Source organism: Notolepis coatsorum (genome assembly GCF_963971535.1).
Source record: "Notolepis coatsorum genome assembly, chromosome: 9".
Classification (NCBI taxonomy): Eukaryota; Metazoa; Chordata; class Actinopteri; order Aulopiformes; family Paralepididae; genus Notolepis; species Notolepis coatsorum.
The window spans coordinates 24,662,235-24,685,974 of record NC_140173.1 but is presented as its reverse complement, the minus strand read 5'-3'; the positions used below and the strand labels follow the sequence as shown (position 1 = coordinate 24,685,974).

Sequence of the window (23,740 nt, the reverse complement as noted above, 5' to 3'; positions counted from 1 at the left end):
CCCAAATGACAATTCGGACAATAAGACGAGATTTGAAGACGATAAAGGGCGAGAATGTCTCATTCTCTATCGCAGCAAGCGGCCAGCCTGAGCGACGGTACCAGATTACAGACGCTTTCACCAGCCAAGAAATAGGACTGTCGTGGTACACATACCCCGTCGCCAAGCTGATGGAGAAATATGCACATCTGCACAAGTTACCGATCCCGCTCATAGACAATGCTATGCCGACCCTGTTGATAGGCTCCGACCATGCAGACCTCATTGTCCCGATAGACCGGGTTCATACCGGACCCCGAGGCTGTCCTGCAGCAGTCGAGACCCGTTTGGGATGGACTCTCCAAGGCCCGCTCGCCAAATCTCTCAACCGAAGTACAGCCACTAGATGTCTCCACTCCCGAGTCACAGAGGGAGAAACCGCACTCCTGCAACACGTAGAGCGGTTATGGACCTTGGAACAAATGCCCTTTAAGAACGGAAAGAAAGACATTCGCTCTAAAGATGACATTTACGCCATTCACCTCCTCGAGACAGGGACCAAGAGAGTCCCGGTCAACGGCGTGTTGAGATACGCCACGCCACTCCTGCGGCGAGAAGGAATGCCTACTTTCCACGCCAAGACAGACGCCACAGAACGGTACCTGCTGAACACGGAGCGGCGCTTAGCCAAGAACCCCGCCCAAGAGAGTGTATACCGCGCCGAGATTGAGAAGCTCATCACAGCGGGACACGTCACAAAGATGGACATTAAAGAGGCTGACCAGACCACTGAATCGTGGTACGTGCCTCACCACAAGGTCCATCACAACGGTAAAGACCGCATAGTATTTAACTGCAGCTACCAGATCGGATCCCAAAATCTGAATAAAGAGTTACTGCCCGGTCCCACACTCGGCCCCTCCCTACTCGGCGTTCTACTCCGCTTCCGCCAGGAAAAGGTGGCCATCAGCGGGGACATTAAAGGAATGTTCCTGCAGGTGAGATTAGTAGAGGAGGACAAGCCCCTGTTACGGTTCCTATGGAGAGAGAAGCCAGGAGATGAGCACCCAGCCATCTACCAATGGGAAGTCCTCCCCTTCGGAACGACGTGCAGCCCCTGCTGTGCTACATTTGCACTACAGAAACATGTAGCAGAGGACCCAGCAGCGGACGAAGAGGTCCGACACAGCGTAAAGAACAGCTTCTACGTAGACAACTGTCTACAAAGCCTTTCAACCCAGGAAGAAGCCGAGGCTCTCCTGATTAAACTCCGCGCCTCATTGATCAAAGGCGGCTTTGATCTCAGGCAGTGGGCCAGCAGCGATCCGCAAGTACTGCGCAGCCTCTCCTCCGAGGACAAGGCAGCCAGCAGCGAGACCTGGATGGCTACAATCCCGGGAGAAGCCCAGGAGATGACCCTGGGATTGGTGTGGCGATTCAAAACAGATTCGCTTCACTACAGACACAAGCCCCTGACTACGGAGCAGGGAAGGCCGGCGGCGGCGCCGACCACCAGACGGAGTGTGTACACAACACTCGCCCGACAATATGACCCGCTAGGATGTATTCTACCGTACACCACCAGGGCAAAAATGATTGTACGAGCATTGTGGGACAAGGACCAGGGCTGGGACGACCCCATTCCCGCACACCTTGCATCCACCTGGAGAGAGTGGGAGATGGAGCTCCACTCACTCCCAGGCGTTAATATGCGCCGAAGCTACTTCCCACCCACGGTGAGGCCAGAGACATGTAAAATGGACTTACACGTCTTCAGTGACGCCTCAGAGGTCGCATACGGATCAGTTGCTTGCGGGCCCAAGAAGAGGGGGGAGAGATCTACACAGCATTTGTCCTCGCCCGCTCGAGAATAGCCCCACGCAAGCAACAATCTATCCCACGTCTAGAGCTCTGCGCAGCCCTAGCCGGAGCGCACCTAGCCACGCTCATCCAACGTGAGCTCACCATACCGGTGTCTAGAACAATCCTGTGGTCAGATTCCACGACAGTACTCGCCTGGATCAAATCGGACTCATGCAAGTACAAAGTCTTCGTGGGAGTCAGAGTCACCGAGATTCAAGACTTAACCGAAGAGTTAACCGGAGAAACAGAGTGGCGCTACGTTGATACAAAACAGAACCCAGCTGACGTCATCACCCGGGGAATGCCCCTAGATGACCTCACCCGTCGCAATGTCTACAGTGACGGCCCAGCATTCCTAAAGCTCCCGGAAGGAGAGTGGCCCACGCCTATCCCGAGGGAAGCCAGTCAAGAGGAGGCTGAGAATAAGAAACCTATGTTCTGTGGATTGAGCACTGTTATCTCCGCAGACCCCAACATAGATGATTGCACTACCATAGAGAGTGCACAACAAAGGACATTCCTGCGGCACCACCCGGAGTGTAAGTCCCCCGCTGAAATGTCAGCAGCTAACTACGAGGAAGCAGAATTGCTTCTACTGCAGCGAGCCCAGAGAGACTCGTTCCCCGATGAATTGACCTGTCTACAGGGAGGAAAGCCCGTCCCATCCGACAGCAGATTAATTCATCTGGCCCCCGAAAGCGACGCTCATACCCTCATCAGAGTGGGTGGTCGCCTACGCAGAGCCCCCAATCTACCGGATGACATTAAATACCCGATCGTATTGAACAGCCGACACAAGGTCACAGAGCTGATTATAAAGAAATACGATGAGGATGTACATCACGCAGGAGCAGAAAGAGTCTTCGCGGAGATCAGACGTCGTTACTGGATCCTACAAGGAAGAGAGGCGGTACGACGCTTCCAGCGAACATGTCTAGACTGCCGCAAGTGGCGCGCGCAGCCCAGCATACCAAGGATGGCTGACCTTCCTCCATGTCGCCTCCGAATCGGTGACAAGCCATTCCACTCAACGGGTATGGACTGCTTTGGCCCGCTGCACATAAAGAAAGGAAGAGGAACCGAGAAGCGGTGGGGTATTGTATTCAAATGCATGACCACCAGAGCGATACACATCGAGCTTCTCCCGACCATGAGCACAGACTCATTCCTTATGGCCTTCCGTAGATTCACATCACGGAAAGGAAGACCGTCTACACTATTGTCCGATCATGGGACAAACTTCAAAGGCGGCGAAAGAGAGCTGAGAGAGAGCTTCCAAGCTATGGGCCCAGAACTTAAGACCCACCTCGCTCCAGCACAGGTTGACTTCCAATTCAACCCCCCAAACGCACCCCACTTCGGTGGTACTTGGGAACGGGAAGTGCGTTCCATAAAGACAGCCCTGTACGCAGTACTTGGGGCCCAGACTGTGGCGGAAGAAGTCCTAATGACAGTCCTCACGGAGATTGAGGGAGTATTGAACTCTAAGCCCCTCGGCTACGTCTCCAGCGATGTGGCGGATATCGACCCAGTTACCCCCAACACACTCCTGATGGGGCGGCTAGATCCCGCGTTACCCCAGACAATGTACCGGCCTGAAGAAGCGAACGGCCGACGAATGTGGAGGTACAGCCAAGTATTAGCCGACAAGTTTTGGAGCAGTTTCCTACTGCACAACCTACCGTCTCTACAGACCCGCCAGAAGTGGGTAAAGGAGAGAGACAATTTGACAGAAGGAACAGTTGTCATGATTATTGATCAATCACTGCCCAGAGCTATGTGGCCGGCCGGCCGTGTAAGCAAAGTGATCACCGGTGCCGACGGCAAGGTCCGAGCAGCTGAAGTGCTTGTCCAGGGTCGCACTTACACCCGTCCCGTGGCGAGGCTCATAGAACTGCCCCGACTCCCAGACACAATCGATGATGACCATGACCCTATAACCCTATGACTTTGTGAAGTTGACTGACCCCTACAGCAAACCCTTATGTGTAAATAGACAACGCGATTAATCTGTCTCTGCTTAACTGATTAGGTCTGGGACCAATCAGGGGGTGGCTGTTGTGAAGGGCCAGATTAAACCGAATATATATATTTATTTATATATATATATTTAATTGTATTTGTATATTCTCTAATATTCCCTGATATCCCTTGTATATTCCTTGTACAATATGCATTGAATATCCATTCTAGCCTACTGAACATCCCATAATAGTCTCCATTCTACTATTGGTCGAGACCTTGGTGCCAGGCTGCCATACCCCCCAGACCCAGTTCAAACGTACCGCTCAACATGTACGAACAAGTCCTAGTTCCGCGTAGGAATCTGGCTACCGCACCACTAATGGTACTATTTGTTCATAGTGCGTATATATACTGCGCTACTAAAGTAGGACTTCCTTTTTAGTCCAGTTTCTTACCCTCCAATAGAGTGACAGACGTAAAGCCTCCCCGCGACGCCACGTGTGGGAGTAAGGCCAAGTTCGGCCTACCATCGGTATTGAGACATCGTGTATATTAATATTTGAATAGTCATATTTGGCACTATATCGTCGAGTTGGACGTAGTCTATTAAGCTAATAATAGTCTATTCATATGTAGTGCTTCGTGCGGTGAGAATACTATCGTAGTCAGCACCCCCATCGTTTCGGGTAGAACTGGCTGCTTATCCAGGGTGGCCGACCCCATGTGAGGCTGCACCCGAGGAGCCCCAGAGCCGACGAGCGAGTGGACCTGCATACCGGATTATTCTACCGACGACAGCCCGCCTTCCCAGGCACGGATTATGCTTTGTATACAGTGATTATTCTATGGATAAAGACCAACACTGCCGTGTGTTGGAAACCCCCCCCCGGAGAGGACGACAGGTGAGGAGACGCTCTACACGACGAGGTCGCTTCACGTCTCTCCATCGTGGACCGGAGGAAGCCGGCCCACAGAGAGTCCAACTGCTTTCATCTGTGGATCAAGGATCGCTGAGGCACCGAGCCGCACAACCGTGGGTTCTCCCAGGATACCCTCGGCCAGACGGATACAGCCAGACTCTACCCCCCCCCCCCCTTCTCCAGTTGTCTTACAAGCGACCGGAATTCCCCCCTAGTGTATCCAGTTCTATAATCATTAAAGTATCATTGCTATTATTCCTTAAATATTCCAGGTTGTATATTTACCGCCTGCGCCACCAGAGATTGGACGTTCTCTATTGATATACCAACGAATACTCATTTGCCATAAAAGTGCATCCTATTTCAAATCATAAATGTAATTAAGTGATTGCTCTACATACCTTTTGCTATGTATTAATTATTATTAAACGCAGACTTTCGACTTGGTACATTTGTGTTGGATCGTTTCATCTACGTGGGAGTGTTTACCATAATTATTTATGCCTAGTACTGGGTGGCCAGAGTCTAAAGTACAAGAGGTAGTGGTAGTAAGTATCATATCTAACAATACAGTCAGGGAATTGTACCCCTCAGTTACAATAATGTATACCTCATATATACATTTGAATTTTTTTATATAGCGTGTATAGGAAAGAAACGGCAATCGATAATCTATCATAATGCGTTTGGATTGGTTTTTGGAATTACAGCAGAAAACATTAAAAACATACTTATATTCAAGATGGTATTAACACAACAATGTATGAATGAAAAAATATAACGTTCCCACATTCGGAACGATAGATAATCGATGTTGAATGGGCCATAGTAATGTCAATATAGCAATACAATTAAAAAAGTTATAGCCCTGCAAAGAAGGTAAACATCTCCATAGGGTTATAGTGCTGGCACACTGGCTATATTGATGGATATATAACCCATGGCGAACAATGTGTTAATACAAATACTTTTTTTTCTGGGTTAGGGTTATGATTAGTTTAAAGGGGACATGTACTATAAATGTCATTTTTCAGTCTCTAGCATTGTATTATAGTAATAGGAGTTCGTATCAATGTGTTTTAGTGTCTAAATACCATATTGGCGGATTGCTCTGATTCAGCTCAGATCATTTCCTTCTCCAGTAAATTAGGCCATCCTGATTTGAAGGCCTGAATGACGTTACTCAGGCTCTGGGTAGCAGACAGTGATGTGATTGGCTCTGTGGTTGTAGCTAATGCCCGCCCACAATCTACATAGACTGACTGTACACAGCGAGTGGAAACCACTTCCTCATACTCTGCGTGCACTCTGGAGGGAGAGAGAGAGAGAGAGAGATAGAGAGCATTCAGGAGCACTAGGGGGGGGTGGGGGGGGACCTGCCGCGCCGCGCGGATGTCCGCGCGACACACCTCCGAACGGGAGAGTGATAGAAAGAAAAAAAGGAAGAGAGAGGGAGGAAGGGAGGGCCCCCCCCCCCCCCACAAGCTGTCGTGCAGCACTCTCTCTATCTCTCTCTCTCTATCTCTCTCTGTCTACCAGTCGCAGACTGTGTGGACTGACTGTCACTCAAAGTGCTTATGGGCAGAGCCAGGCCATAACAGCCTGAAATCTTGAAGCTGAAAAATTATGGTTTTGAGTACTTGATTAGAAATATAAAACAATGCATTTTTTTGAAAAATCTTCAATACACTCACAGGAATTGTGTAAAGTTGCCCAAATAGTGCTAGGATTAGCAGTACATGTCCCCTTTAAATCATGGTTTCTCTAAATATACACGCACGCACACACACACACACACACACACACACACACGCACGCACACACAAACACACACAACTAGTACCCTGTGGTCTTGTCTCCCACCACCACCCACCACCGCCTGTGTTTCGTCGTCTACACACTGCTCCAGATTATTATAATTATGAACTGTCCCTTTAAGTGTGTAGCTCCAGTGCTCATGCAGCTCAGGGCTTTGTGTGACTGTGCAGCAGGAGGAGATTCCCTGTCAGGAGCCACACAGCTGTGGACGAGAAGGAGGAGAGGGAGGGAGGGCAGCACAGCGTCGTTATTATTGCTCAGCGACACTAACTGTCGCATCATCTACCATTAAGATTAGTCAGAAGACGCGCGTCTGTTGTTTTTGTAATTCTCGGTGTTAAAGCAAACAGACAGGAGCGCGCAGCGGCCTTTTAATAACGTCGCGACATTAAAATTATTATTTAATTATGATGGAGAGGCTCGTCTGTCCTCCGGATTGTCCGTCCACTGCCGTGTGTTTAGTTTGGAATGGATCCATGAAGTAGTGTATGACTAGAAGAAGTTTATAATAGCAGCAGGCTTATAGAAATGTTTTTGGGTACACACGCTGCTGCTGCACACAGCGGGATTGTTTCATTTAATACCGCTTAGTTCGCTTTATTAATTCGTGTATAGCTTAGATTTGGAAATCCAGTGGTATTTCTTTAGTTCAGGTTCACTGTCGTTTCCCACAAAGTTGGATTTCGTCTCCTCTTGTATGCTGTCATCAGCGGGATCATGATTTGACAACAAGCGCGTAATTACAGCTCCGTGGTGGCGCCGTGCGTCCCTTCCATCCGCGCGGCACAGCAGGTTTACTTTACGCACTTTAATTATAATAAGAAGAAATAATAACCACACAGCAAAACGGTGAGTGAGAAAAGTCCTTCCAGAGGAGCAGGGACACACACGGGTACTCCTTTATCCGCGCGTTGGTGGATCACTACGGGGGAACACATCTTTGCGCGCGGGCGACGTCTTCTTTGGAAAGGGCACCTCGGGACGTCATGGCGACGAGGACACACTTCTTGGGGATCTTTATTTTACTTCTTCACCTCGTGCTGCAGACCAACGCTTCTTCCACCAAGACGTGCGACCAGGGCTGCTCCTCCGGGAGGTGCGTCAACGGGACGTGCGTCTGTGATCACGGATGGGTCGGCGACCAGTGCCACCATTGTCAAGGAAGGTTCAAGTAAGTTGCGACTGAAAACATAATATCCTGGCACAGTGCAAAGTGGCCCGACTATAACTTTTAGTCCGTGTATAGGTACTGGCTGCTGTAGATTGATTGAACATTTTATTAACAGATTGCAGAATGGGTTACAATACAGTACGGCTCAATACACACACTTGTTAAGGGATGCAGACCAGAGAAAGACTTTCGTCTTGTTTACATCAGGGTCCCCCATTTTCAATTCATCATGACATTTATGACATACATGGCAGATAGACAGTACTGTTGCATCTAGACATTATTTTATGACCTACCAGATTTACAAATACAGTACTGTTTGTGATACAAAAATAGTATAAAAAAGAATATACATTTGACGAAGAAACTGTACATTGGAGGAGGTTGGGTAGGTGGGGTGGGGTGGGGGGGGGGGACTGTACATTGGAGGTGGTTGGGTGGGTGGGGTGGATGGGGGAAACTGTACAAGCAAAACTGTACATTGGAATATCGACAAAACCTTATAGTCCAGGAAGAGGGTCTTGTGTATTACTGGGTTAGGTAATTTACTGTACATTGGAGGGGGTTGGGTTAGGACATTTACAGGGGCCAGTTTCGAATTGCAGTCTCCCGTAGGTGCTCTTTGAGAGTGGTTTTGAAAGTGGGTGAATCGATTCACATTCCTTTACAGCTGTGGGTAGGGCGTTCCACATTGATGTGGCATAATTGTGAAACGTGTTTAGTCCCTTGTTTGAGCCGAATCTGGGTTGAACATGATTTGTGGAGCTCCCCTGGTGTTGTGGTCGTGGTATTCACTGACCTTTGGGAAGTATTTCGACATGTACATGGGTACCTTAGTCGTGTAGTGTATCTTGTAGACCAGGCCCATTGCAAGTTGCTGTACTCTGTCGTCTACTCTAAGCCATCCTAGGTGGTCAAAGTGGGCAGGGGTGAGGTGGGTTCTAGGAGTAAGGTCAAGCAGTAGTCTGACCAGTTTGTTTTGTGATGTTTGTAATTTAGTTTTTAGCGTCTTTGAGGTGCTTTGGTACCATGAGGTGCAAGCATAGTCGTAGTACCCTTGAATGAGTGCTCCTGCCAGAGTCTTCAGGGTATTCTTGTTTACCAGAGAGGAGATCCGGTACACCCCCCGCCTCTTGTGTTTTGATAAAGTCCCTGACCTGATTGATTGATTGATTGAATTGATTGAACACTTTATTAACAGATTGCAGAATGGGTACAATACAGTACGGCTCAATACAAACAATTGTTAAGGGGATGCAGACCAGAGAAAGACTTTCGTCTTGTTTACATCAGGGTCCCCCATTTTCAATGCATCATAACATAATATGACATACATGACATACAGATAGACGGTACTGCTACATCTATACATTTATGACCTACCAGATCTACAAATACAGTACTATCTATCTATCTATCTATCTATCTATCTATCTATCTATCTATCTATCTATCTATCTATCTATCTATCTATCTATCTATCTATCTATCTATCTATCTATCTATCTATCTATCTATCTATCTATCTATCTATCTATCTATATCTATAAATAACTTTAATTATAGGCTATATAACAGCCTATTACCCCTCTCTCTCTCTCTCTCTCTCTCTCTCTCTCTCTCTCTCTCTCTCTCTCTCTCTCTCTCTCTCTCTCTCTCTCTCTCTCTCTCTCTCTCTCTCTCTCTCCCTCTCTCTCTCTCTCTCTCTCTCTCTCTCTCTCTCTCTCTCTCTCTCTCTCTCTCTCTCTCTCTCTATATATATATATATATATATATATATATATATATATATATATATATATATATATATATATATATATGATCAGGGACCGAAACTAAAGCCCGCCGCCCGCCAGGCGTGTAGACGTGTAGTTCATAACGATACTCTTATTTTGATTGTGCGAGTACAGATTATAGCCGCTCTCGTCTTTTTTTTCTCCGCCGCGAGATCGTTAAAAAACTACAAGTCCCACATTGCACTCAAGTCAACGGTCCAATCACAGTAGAGTGACGTGACTGGTTTCATGAGAAAGAAAGCAAATGACCAATCGGAAGCTCTCATTTGGCTTGTTTACTTCCTGAAACGCCACCATTGCGATATGCTGCATGTTTAAACAATGACCCAGTCAACTATTCACTTTTAGTTTAATACATGACGAGGCATTGTCTAACGGTATCTAGCTGGCTAGCTACTGATAGCTGCTGATATCAACAAATGCTCCAGCAATAGTCGACTCGAGTGCATAATACCTCCGTTCCCTCGTTAGCTAGCTTAGCTAGCTCACGTTAGATCTTATCTGTCCCAGTAAACTAAATTGTCTTAACGTTATCTACCGGGCTAGCAGTAGCTACAGATAGCTCCTGATATCAATGTCTTATAACATTGATTGAATGCGTATTCTAGCTGAGGGCATGTTGAATGTGATTTGACAAAGGAACCGTAATGTTATAAATAGGGTCCAGCTGCATCGCCGGAGAATCCTTGCATGCTGAATGTAGGGTCTAGCTGAATATAGGGTCTAGCTGCAGGGCCGGAAAATCCTTGCTGGAGCTGGAGGCTACTCAAGTATACACACAGACAGTGGAGCTGTTTGCAGATAGCAAGCATTTTGACTTATTGCGTGGTGGCGATGTCTCGCAGATAATACAACTACAAGTATGATTATATAATATGTATTTTATTTCAATTTTTTTTTATATAAAATATACATATATTTTTTTTTAATCAAAAAAATGTTGGCAGGTAAGAAATATGCTTGGCGGGTAGACTCTTCCCATCTACCCGCCACTGGCCGGTGAGTCAAAAAGTTAATTTCGCTCCCTGTATATGATCATTTGTCATATAATAATGTCATCGCCATGTGATCTCACATGCTCCATTAGTGGGATTTAATGGTGTGGACTCTTGATCAGAACACATACAATGTACAGTTCTAGTTTACTTACTGCTCCCAAGAACCCCCCCCCTTACACACACACACACACACACACACACACACACACACACACACACACACACACACACACACACACACACACACACACACACACACACACACACACACACACACACACACACACACAAAAAGCACCACTAAGAAAGAGCAATTATTCTCCAACTCGTATTATTTCCTCCTCTACTCAACTCACAATTGCTTACCTGCACTGCAACCGTAACAGAAGCCTCGACCATCATGAGCTCCATGGAGGAAATAAGAAATGAAATGATCGCCCAGCGGGAACAGCTGAGAGCTGTACGCGACCTGACCCTATCCTCCCAGGAGACGGCAAATTGGGCCTTAGCGGCAGTCAACAACACCCGGTCCACCGCTGCCGAGAGGGGAGTTGCAGCTGGAACGCCGCCAGCCAGCGGGGAAGGAGAGCTGGGACCTCCAGACAGGAGAGAGGAGATCCGCGAACCGAGACTACCACCTCCGGACCGGTATGGAGGATCTCCAGAAGGTTGTCGTGAGTTTGTCAGTCAGTGTTCTCTCATCTTTCAGCTACAACCCGCACTTTTCCCACACATGTGTCTCGGGTAGCTTATATAATCACCTTGCTTACTGGCCGGGCTCTTTCCTGGGCCACCGCCGAATGGGAGAATGCATCGCAAATCTGTAACAGTGTGGATACCTTCACCCGGGAGTAGTGTTGTCAAAAATATCAAAAAATCGATACATATCGATTCTGAATATTTAAAACGGTTTCGATACTCATTTCCCGCAATATCGATACTTTCTGCAGTATCGATACCAGCTGGCTTGCTCGCAGTCTTCTACCGCAAGTTGTTGACAGACACACGCTGTTGCAGAGCACGCTTGCCCCTCCTCCTCCCCCTCAGAGACCCGTCTTCAGTGTCTTCTTGTCAACAAAGCATTAAACATGAAACCATTAACTTTAGTTTAATACATGAGACGTTGTCTACTGATGGCTCATAATATCAACAGCTGATTCGTTGTTAGTAACGTTACAGCTATTAGCTAACGTTAGCTAATCGTTCTTCCGTTAGCTTATGCTAGCTAGCTGGCCACCTTATAATTCACAATATAATTACTTCATGGAAACGGAGTAACGTTAACGTTATGTCGAGTTCATACTACACTACACATATGAACTCGACATAACGTTAACGTTACCCCGTTTCCATGAAGTGTTTAATTAGCAGCAATCTTGTTGAAAATGTAACGTTAATGCTCCGAGCATAGCTCCGCAAACCGGAAACCGGACGCCGTCATGAAATTGTTGTAGTCATATTGTAGTCTTTTAGTCTTATTACAGTAACTAAAAGATTTTAACCAAATAAAAAGCAGCAGCACTATGGCATAACTGAGTCATGTTTGCTACATGTATGTATTTCTTTCTTTAGGGGAGTAGGACGTTTCACAGTTTTAGCATGATGTTTTTATAGATGGCTAGGTTAAACACAGGTTTTTGTTTTTAAGAGGGGGGGGTTTGATTTGATTTAGATTAGATAATTTAGTTATTTTTAAATGTCTGATCTAAAGAGAAACAAAGGGTTTTAAAAGTGTTATATTTATCATCTCTTATAGTACCAGAGAGAAGCTGAGGAGAATCAACCAGCAACAAAAGCAAAATTTGTAAAAAACAAAAAAAATTAAAATGTATTATAAATTTTGAATTTTCGTGGTATCGAAAATGGTATCGAATATATATTGATACTTTTCAAGGTATCGTATCGAAGTTCGAAATTCCAGTATCGTGACAACACTACCCGGGAGATGCGTCATGTATTTGACACCTCCCGGGTGATTTCCATTTATGAGGCCAGCAGTCGACTCATGTCCTGCCGGCAGGGCATTCGCACTGTTGCAGATTATGCTATTGATTTTCGCATTGTGGGTCGGGAGGCGGCCTGGCCAGAGATTCCTTGCTGCGTACTGTTTGCACAGGGGCTCTCAGTGTGCATGCGGGATGAGCTGTCCACCCGTGAGCTACCCGAGCGCTTGGACTTCCTCATCAACCTGGCAATAAAAGTTGATAATAGGCATCGGGAGAGAGAGCGCGAGAGGGGAGCCTCATCTCAAGGTTTCTTCCGCCCCTCTTCCGGTATCGAACACCCCCCACCTTCGCACATAAGAGAGAGCCTGAGTGACGAACCGATGCAACTGGGTGCCCTCAGCCTCTCCGAGGCAGAGAGGCTGAGGCGCATTGAAGAGAAGCGCTGTTTCCGATGCGGCCGCACAGGGCATCGGTTTTTCAGTTGTCGGGGATATTCGGGAAACGGGGGGCCCGCTAAACTCTGGAGGAGTGATAGGTGGGCATTCCTCCACGGTTACTGATGACAATCGTACTTTCTTGAACATTACTATTGGGTGGGGGGATGTGATAGGGCTGGGCGATATGGAAAAAAATCATATTGCGATAACGATATGATAATGTTATCATATTTCTCGATATCGATAATTATCGAATTGTTATAAGCATTAAAAAAAATAAAAAAATTAACAACAGATGTATGTTTATTTTGCAGCAATTCTTTGTCATTGCCGCCATATTTAGTGTTACATCCCCTCACACTCCAGTTCTCAGGCTGGAGCTGGTTTAAAAGCGAAAGTAAACAGGCTTCTCTGCTGGCTGTGGCTCCAGGGGAGTTGAACAGTTCTGGCTCTGCTAGTTTATTTTCGATCTTTTGGCGCTTTTTTGGTGGACAAACCACCGCACATGTGCACCGTGACTCGTGACTGGAGTCTTGTTCTGCTAGCACACATAGCCAACTGTGTACAGACGGTTTCAAACTGTATTTTAAATTAGAAAGCAAACAAAATAAATGGACAAGAGAAAAAGAAATCTCAATTTGGTCAGTATTGTCATTTGGACAAGCAAAGCTATTACTTTAAGTTGCAGGCAAAAAAGACAAGTCTGTCCACTGTCTCTGGTTTTAAAACTGCCCTGTTGCAGGTCACAAAAAAAAATAAAAAAATAAAAAACTATATAAAAAAAAGATATAAAAAAAAAACGATTTTTCGATTTTTTTTATTTCAATATTCGATATCGATTATTACAATATATCGCGATATTGAGGCGGTTAGGTGGCCGAGCGGAGATTGCGTTCGTCACCAACCCCGGAGCTGTGAGCTGGATTCGCCTGTTCGAATCCAGCTCACAGCTCCGGGGTTGTCACCAGCTTGGCTGGCCGTCTGCACTAATACAATTGGCTGTATTAGAGGGTGGGAGAAGCTGGCGGGGTGGGTCCGGGTCGTTGTAAACAGCGACTCCTACACTTCGGTCGGGGCGCCTGCTAAGCGCGGATAGGACTTGAGGGGGATAGTGTGGTCCTCCCACACGCTACGCCCTCTCGATGAGAATCCGCGCTGCCAGGTGAAAAGAAGCGGTGATTGGCTGGACGTGTGTCGGAGGAAGCACGTGGTAGCCTCCACTCTCCCAGATGATCTGACTGTGGGGGGTAAGTGCGCAGCAACCAGGAAGGGACTGGGAATTGGCATACGACTAACATTGGGATGGGAGAAAATCGGAGGAAAATGGAGGGAGAAAAAGATAAAAAAAAAAAAAATATATATATATATCGCGATATTTATCGTTATATCGCCCAGCCCTAGGATGTGATTATGAATAACATGGCCTTGGTGGATTCGGGAGCGGCGGGCAATTTAATCCATGAGGGGTTGGAACTTGAGTGGGGGGTCCCGTTGGAAGACCTAGAGGTGCCTATCCCGGTCTACTCGTTAGATGGCCAACCTCTGGGCTGTGGAGTCATTACCCAGCACACCAAGCAGCTACGGGTGCAGGTGGCGGGCAATGGGTGGGAATTTTTTGTTGTTGTTGTTGTGATGTCTCCCTGTTCCACTATTGTGCTAGGTCACCCCTGACTTGCTGTGCATAACCCGTGTATTAATTGGGCTACGGGTGAACTCTCCATGGGAAGCAGCGTCAAGGTCTTGACGCTGGCGAGAGTTAATCCGCCCCCCCCCCCCTGAACGTTGCAGGCTCTGTCTTATCTCCCAACCCCGATTTGGCAGGAGTACCTGCGGTCTATTTTGACCTGGCGGACCTTTTTAGTAAGACGCGTGCTAACGCACTACCGCCTCATAGACCTTACGACTGCCCCATTAATGAACCATTAAAGGATGTTTTCTCTCTCTCGCCCGAGACTGTGTCCATGAACACTTATATTGAAGAGGCACTGTCCGCGGGGCATATTCAACCGTCCACATCCCCTGCATGCGCTGGCTTCTTTTTTGTTGCAAAAAAGGATGGGGGTCAGCGGCCGTGCATAGATTATAGGGGATTGAATGACATTTCCATCAAGAACCGATATCCGTTACCTTTCATGGACACCGCCTTTGAGTGCTTACAGGGGGCGCAGGTCTTTTCTAAACTTGACTTACGTAATGCATACAATTTGGTCAGGATTAGAGAAGGAGACGAGTGGAAGACTGCATTTAATACTCCTAATGGCCATTATGAGTATTTAGTCATGCCCTTTGGTTTAGCTAATGCTCCAGCAGTTTTCCAAGCCCTGGTCAACGACGTGCTGCAGGATTTAATTGGGATGTCTGTATTTGTGTACTTAGATGACATCCTAATTTTTTCTCGCGATATGGTGCAACACCAACTGCACGTTCGTGAGGTGCTTCAACGTCTCCTTAAGCATCAACTATTTGTTAAGGCAGAGAAGTGTGTGTTTCACACTGACACCGTGTCTTTCCTGGGCTTTGTGTTGACGAAGGGTGATCTTCGCATGGATCCGGCCAAGGTGAGTGCAGTCTTGGACTGGCCACATCCTTTGTCGCTCAAAGAATTACAACGTTTTTTGGGCATCGCACATTTCTACAGGCATTTTATTCGCAATTTCAGCGCCTTAGTCAATCCTCTGACAGCTCTCACTAAGGCCTCTCTCCCTGGCTTTGAATGGTCACTGCGGGCAGAGTCGTCCTTCTGCGACCTCAAACGTCGGTTTACCTCCGCCCCTGTATTAATCTGCCACGATTCGGAGGCTCAGTCTATTGTGGAGGTGGATGCCTCTGACATCGGGGAGGGGGGGGGGGGGTGATCTCTCAGAGATGTTTAATGTACGGGAAAGTGCATCCTTGCGCTTTTTTTCCGCGCCGGCTGTCTCCGGCCGAGCGCAACTACGACGTGGGTAATCAGGAGTTTTTGGCAATTGAGTTGGCACTGGAGGAATGGAGACATTGGTTAGAGGGGGCGGCACATCCTTTCATTGTTTGGACTGATCATAAGAACTTGGCTTACATTCAAGGGGCTAAACGCCTTAATGCTCGCCAGGCCAGGTGGGCGTTATTCTTCACTCGATTTCGATTTTCCATCTTGTTACAGTTTGATACTCCGGACCGGGAGGAGAAGCCCCACCCTATTATTCCACATGCCCTGATTTTGGCACCCGTGTCATGGGGCATAGATAGGGTGATAAGATCGGCTCTGGCACGGGAGCCTGATCCCGGTGGGGGTCCTCCGGGGCGGATGTATGTGCCCAAGGCTGCACGCTCACGACTGCTGCAGTGGGCACATATCTATTCACTCACCGGCCACACTGGGGCCACCAGGACCCTGGAGTTTATCCGTAGGAGGTTCTGGTGGCCTACAGAGGTGGGGGATATGCGTTTCTTCGTGGCGGCCTGTCCGGTGTGCGCGCGCAGTAAGACCTCTCGCCGTGTACCAGCGGGTCTCCTCAGACCGCTTCCTATTCCTAAACGGCCCTGGTCGCACATATCCCTGGATTTTATTTCTGGCCTTCCCCTGTCAGATGGGTTCACTGCCATCTTGGTGGTAGTGGATCGCTTTTCTAAGGCGGCCCACTTCGTTCCCCTCCCCAAACTTCCCTCGGCTCGAGAGACTGCTGACCTGGTGGTGCAGCACGTCTTTCGGGTTCTCGGGTTGCCAGTGGATATTGTGTCTGACCGGGGTCCTCAGTTCGCCTCCAGGTTCTGGAAGGCATTTGCCTCCAGCCTCGGCGCCTCCGTCAGCCTGTCGTCTGGGTTTCACCCGCAGTCGAACGGGCAGACGGAGCGCGTCAACCAGGATCTGGAGGGCATCCTGAGGTGTTACGTTGCCGGGTGTCCGGCAACTTGGAGTAGATGGTTGGCCTGGGCGGAGTACGCGCATAATACCCTCCTCTCCTCTTCTACTGGTTTGTCTCCCTTTCAGTGTCAATATGGTTTTCAACCTCCTCTGTTTCCCGAACAGGAGCAGGAGGCTGAGGTGCCATCGGCCCAGGCACATGTGGCTCGCTGTCGCAGGACGTGGAACAGGGTACAGGCGGCGCTGCAGAAGGCCTCGGTTAAGGCTCAGCGGCAAGCTAACCGCAAGCGTCTTCCGGCTCCCGTTTTCCGTCCTGGACAGCGGGTTTGGCTTTCCACCCGTGATCTCCCTCTCCGGGTGGAATCCAGGAAGCTGGCCCCTCGCTTCATAGGCCCCTTTATAGTGGTTCATCGGGTGAAGCCTATGGCTTACAAGCTATGCCTTCCGGCCTCTATGAGGGTTCATCCGACGTTTCATGTGTCCCTGTTGAAGCCATTCCTCTCATCGCCCTTGTCCCCGCCACTTCCTGCGGTTCCTCCGCCTCGCATTATTGATGGTCAACCTGTCTATACTGGGTGCCTCAAAGGGATATTTTAGACCCCAGCCTGATCGATGATTTCCGGCGGCTGCATCTCAAGGTCCCTAGGTGAACGTCAGGTGTCGTTTGTCGGGGGGGGGGGATACTGTAACGTTCGGGGTTCTGTCTTAGGAACCCAACTGTCATTCTGGAGTTATTTCCCCTGGTGGTTGGTATCTGTGTTCTTACATTAAAAAGGCACCACTAAGAAATGTGTGATGTCCGGGTAGCAGCTTGAATCTCGAGCTCCTCAGAACCCCCGAGATAAACGACCCAACAAACAGATATTGTCAGCAACATTTAACGAGTGAAACGGTAAGAAGTCTAAAGATGAGCCCGAAGAAACGAAGTGCTAAAAGAAATACCAAAACCGACTCTGGAAATGAGAAAGATGTCACAGATGAACAGGCTTGTCAAACCAGCTCTTCCGACACTGACGAGGAAACAGAGAGAGAGGAATCCGCGATTCTAAAAGAATTAAAAGATCTAAGGAGAGAGAATAAAGAAGCACACAATGCCACTCAGTCTTCAGTGAGCAAACTTGAAACATCTATGTCGCAAGTAACTGAATGGATTGACAAAACAGAAGGTAGAATTACGGTAATTGAAAAAGAAATCACGAAACTGGATGATAGTGGAATGAGACACCAGAGGGCGCTCAAATACCTTGTAAGAAGAGATGCAGAAATTACAGCAACCTGTGAAGACTTGCAAAATAGACTCAGACGCAACAATATCCGGATCTACCAAGTCCCTGAAGGTAGCGAGGACAAGGATACTAAAGAGTTTGTGAAGCAGCTATTGACAACATCCCTGAAAATAACACCTGAACTTGAGTCTGAGATTAAGATAGAAAGAGCGCACAGATCACTGATGGCCAAACCGAGAGAGTCTAGCGCACCCCCGCGCTCTATCATTGTGCGCTTTCTAGATTTCAATATCAAAGAACAGGTTCTACAGCTCGCATGGGGACAAACCGTCACATTTCAAGGGAAAAGGATCTATTTTGATCACGATTACTCCCCAGACCTGCAAAAGAAGAGGGGTCAGGTGCGTCACGTCATCAAACAGCTGAAGGAAAAAGGGATACGCGCTAATTGCCCATACCCGGCACGACTCAGGATGACAACAGAATCGGGAACGAAGGTGTTTGACTCTCTGGTAGATGCAATTCCCACACTGAAAGAACTGGGAATTCATGTCCAAATCGACGAAAGAGAGAAACTACAAAGAGAACTGACAAGGGACAGGTGGCGAACACAAAGAAGAGGGCGTGAGCAGCGAACGAAAGGAGCCATGACGTCACTATCTGCCGCAGACCTAAGATCATTCATGGACGATAAAGATGAGTAAACCAGTTGGATATAGTAGACTAACGAAATGTTTACAATAAGTGTAAAACACAAGAAATAATGGACATGCTGCTGACTAATATGATTATCATTTACCCTGAGTATTAATTACCTGTTGGGAAAATTTAAATATATTAAATCTACTTTAATTTATATGTGGTTCTGAGGCCAGAGACTGAGCCATAGACGGATCACACTTAGCCTGTGTTACCAGGCAAAGGTTAACCCTATACGTTCGTGGTTAACTTCTCTGCACTTAGTGCAATATGCTCCCTGAGAGAGAAAGCTACACCTCTCTAGAACATCGGGAGATTATTTCATTTGTGATTTATGTAAGACAGCTTACTGGAAAATTGGAAGCCCTAGGTTTTCCCTTACAAGTGAATAGGGGACCATTTTGTTTTGTTTTTTATGTTGTATACTCTTTGACAAATGCCTCAAGCTCATATACTATGGAAGATAGATCTATGTTGTACATACGAAATACAATGACATTATGACAAGCCTTAAATGTATTAGTTACAATATAAATGGTCTTAACAACCCAATAAAGAGGAAAAAACTTTTTGGACAACTTAAGAAAATGCAGTGCTCTATAGCATTCATTCAAGAAACGCACTTATCAATGAACGAACACCAGAAACTGAAGAGAGAATGGGTGGGCCAGGTGTATAGTGCGTCCTGTCAAACAGGGAAAAAGAGAGGAGTGGCTATTCTATTTAACAAATCAGTATACTTCACCAAAGAAAAGGAAATTGCAGATGACCAGGGCAGATATGTTATGGTCCTGGGGTCAATAGGAGGATCAATCATAACCTTTCTAAATATATATGCACCAAATGAAGACTGCCCCAATTTCTTTAAAGGTATAGCCTCACTTTTGGCTGGTAATGCCAAAGGAATTATCCTTATGGCCGGTGATTTCAACTGTGTACTAAATCCAAAAGTAGACAAACTGCCTGTAGATTGTGGACCCATTTCAAAAAAATCTAGATCACTGAATGCAATGATAAAAGAATTTGGACTTATAGATGCATGGCGTTTCCACCATCCTAGGCAGAAAGACTTTACCTTTAGGTCTGGGGTCCATGGTAGCTACTCTCGGATAGATTACTTCTGTATTTCCAAGCAAGATATTGACAAAGTTGAATCATGTATCATTGAACCAGCGACCATCTCAGATCATGGACCTCTAACTCTTCAACTTAACCTCAGTACCAATAAAATCTTTAAATATTGGAGGCTCAATGTATCCATGCTGTCTGACTCTCACACACGGGAGAGGATAAGTGAAGAACTGAAGAGCTATTTTGATCTCAACAATAAGGGGGATGTCTCACCATCAATTTTATGGGACGCGGCAAAGGCTGTAATGAGAGGTAAAATTATCTCAATTTCAAGTGCACTAAAGAAACAGCGAAATGAAAAACAGCAGAACCTAGAAAATGAGTTAAAAATACTAGAAAGGAAACATAAACTGAACAGAGATGAAGAAGATTTAAAAGCTCTACTAACCTGCAAACAAAAACTAGATGACCTGTTGACATACAAAGCGGAAGGAGCCCTTAGATTTGCTGGTAGGAATTACTATGAGATGGGAAATAGGGCAAGCAAGCTACTGTCATTCCAGCTCCACAAAATACAGTCAAGTCGGATAGTTCCAAAGATTAAACACCCCAGCACACACATGGAAGTAATGCAAACGCAAGAAATTGCTAATGCATTTGCAGATTACTATACCGACCTCTACAAAGCACAGCAATTGGAAAACAAGAAAGAAAAAATCAACAACTTCTTAGATAACCTTAAACTTTCTAAACTATCCCCAGATGAGGCGGATGAACTAACCTCCCCTATTACGGAGAAGGAGATAGGGGAAACTATTCAGATGCTTAAGAACAATAAATCACCAGGTACAGATGGGTTTTCAAATGAATTTTATAAACATTTCACTGAACAATTAACACCAGTATTAAGTGTAGTTTATAACTATGCCCTATCTGAGAGAGATCCACCAGGAAGCTGGTCAGAAGCTATTGTCTCGGTAATACATAAAGAAGGTAAAGACCCCACAAGATGTAGTTCCTATAGGCCCATAAGTCTCCTTTGCAACGATTTCAAGATATTGACATCTATACTTAAAAAAAGAATACAGAAACATATAACAAAACTGATACACCCAGACCAGACTGGCTTTATCACTGGTCGACAGGGTGCTAACAACATCAGAAGAACTTTAAATCTGCAAACAGTGGCTGGATTTCGAAAAGAACCATCAATGCTTCTCGGCTTAGATGCCGAGAAGGCATTTGATAGAGTTGATTGGCTGTACCTTGAACTAACATTGAAAGGTATGGGATTCAATAACACATTTATAGAATGGATAAAATGTTTATATAAAAATCCTAAGTCTAGAGTAAGGGTGAATGGTCACTGCTCTCACTTCTTTGACATACAGAGAGGGACACGCCAAGGAGACGTTTTGTCTCCATTACTATTCGCGATTGGCATAGAGCCACTAGCGGAGATGATTAGATCAAACCCTCAGATACAGGGAATAGATGACCAAAAAGGCATTACACACAAGATCTCGCTATTTGCTGATGACATTTTACTTTATATCAAAAACCCTTTAGAATCAATTCCAAACATAATGATGGATTTAAGAAATTACGGCGAACTGTCGGGTTATAAGATAAATGAGACCAAATCAGAAGCCATGATGATAGTGGGAACATGGCCAATACATCTGAATAGTATAGCACCCTTCCATTGGGCTAGAGACGGATTCAGGTATTTAGGAATCATTTTGACTCCCAGCAGCAATCAGTTATATCAAGCAAACTACGAAAAGTTGATTGTACAAATCAAATCAGACATGGCCAGATGGGACATTTTACCTCTCTCCCTAGTGGGAAGAATAGAATCAATTCGAATGAATGTGCTACCTAGACTTATTTTTCTCTTCCAGTCTCTACCTATACCAATACCTGCCACTACCTTTAAAAGGTTAGATAAACTCCTATCCAAATTTATCTGGCAGAGGAAAAAACCTAGAGTAAGGCTTAAAACACTATGTTTGCCAAAGAACAAGGGTGGTCTTGGTCTACCAAACCTAAGAAACTACTACTGGGCAGCTCAATTACGCATACTTGTGCATTGGATACAAAAGGACCTAGACTCAGGATGGGTACAGATTGAGCAAAACTCAATTCCAAAGACCCCTCTCAGATCCATAATATTCCTGGGGAAAGCATACTGGAAAAAAATTAAGATTGGTAACAAATGGATTACAAATACATTAAAGGTATGGAAAAGTGTAAGGAAAAAGGGGGGAGGTCCACGATCAATATCTAGGGCCATGCCAATAGCAGACAATACAGAATTCCGGCCAGCTATGGAGGATGGGGGTTTTAAAAAATGGGCGGATTTGGGCCTGGTTACTATCAATCAATTAATGGAAGGAGACTGTTTTAAATCGTTTGCACAGCTACAGCAATGTTTTGACCTACCTTCGAAAGACATGTTTAGATACTTTCAAATAAGACACTATGTAATGACTCACAGTGAGTGGGAAGCAATTAAGAGACCACCAACAAATGTGGAGCGGTACTTTATTAACACAATAGAAAAAAACTTGATGGAAAGAAAGCAGATATCCAATATTTACAACATGTTACAACTAGACGATCCAGGAGACACCACCTATATTAAAGAAAAATGGGAGTTGGAAGCTAATGTGATCATAGAAAATGAAGAATGGGAGGACAGCCATTCAAGCAATCATAAAATCACAAATAGCCCAATGTGGAAGGAGTTTGACTGGAAGGTCAAGGTCAGGTACTTTAGGACTCCTCAAGTTCTCTCCGGATTTGCTGGTGGGTCCTCACCACTATGTTGGAGAGGATGTGGAATGATCGGAGATCATACACATATTTTCTGGGACTGTCCAAGGGTGCAGACATTTTGGATGAATATCAAAAATGAGATTAAAACCATTCTAGATCTTGACTTACCTCTGAATCTATCGTACTATATCTTGGGATGTATACCGAAAGGCACAGACTATGGAGATACGTTATACATCTTGAGAGTGATACTGTTAATAGCAAGGAAAATGATAACTATGGCATGGCTACAAAATCAACCACCGACAATCAAACAATGGACCAAGAGACTGAGACAGATGTATACAATGGAAGAAATGACTGCACAATTGCAACTGAAAAAAGATATGTTTATGCAGAGATGGTCACTTGTAACCTTGTACCTGGAGATACACTAGCATGAGCCTGACGCCCTCTCTCTCTTTTTTTCTTTTTTTGTTGTTCTTTTTTTTCTGTTAAAGTATTTTTTTTTTTTCCTTTTGCTAAATTTATTTTTCTATTTATTTTTTTAGTTTCTTATCCTACAAAAAATCATAAAAAAAAAATATTGTAAAAATCCCTCCCCACTGGGTTGTTTAAGAGGCGTACTCGGATTATACAGCTTATTTTGATTACGCTGAATACCTTGAAAACAAATTGAATAAGAGGGAAGAGCCTGAGTAACAAATGTCATTGACTATGTGAATCAAGTATATTATACTGTATGATTAATGCAATGTGATGTTCAATATGACACAAAATAAAAGAAAGTTCAAAAAAAAAAAAAGAAAGAGCAATCATTCTCCGACTCGTATTATTTCCTCCTCTACTGGACTCACAATTGCTTACCTGCACTGCAACCGTAACAGGATACAATACTATGGCCCATTTGACATCACCTATCTATCGTTCAATATGTGAAAAATAATGAAATTTTCCATCCATACGTTCCCGTGTTATACCGTGGTGAATATAAGTATCGTTATAGCGTGGTCTGGGGTAATTCCCGAAAGGCTGAGTAATAGGTTTATACGTCAATTCTACTATAAACGTTGCCGTTTCTTGCCTGTACATGCTATTATTCCGAAATCAAATCTATATCATAGGTATTATGTTCCATCATGAATGCATGAATTGTTTCTGATTATTTGATTGGTAGTAACGGCATTCGTATTGAACACTAAACACGCTTATCAGCCTGATCGGTATAA

The 23,740-nt window shown here is 45.6% G+C and overlaps 1 protein-coding gene across 1 annotated transcript in view; it reads left to right on the top strand.

Moving 5' to 3' along the window:
- Positions 1 to 7,531: 7,531 nt before the first annotated feature.
- The window catches only part of LOC311234561 (attractin-like protein 1), a gene marked incomplete at both ends in the record, with an annotated part of 812,919 nt that continues 796,710 nt past the window's right edge, over positions 7,532 to 23,740 (top strand). Inside the window, 1 exon segment of the mRNA XM_084321810.1 lies at positions 7,532 to 7,716. Coding sequence (XP_084177936.1) covers positions 7,532 to 7,716 — 185 coding nt within the window.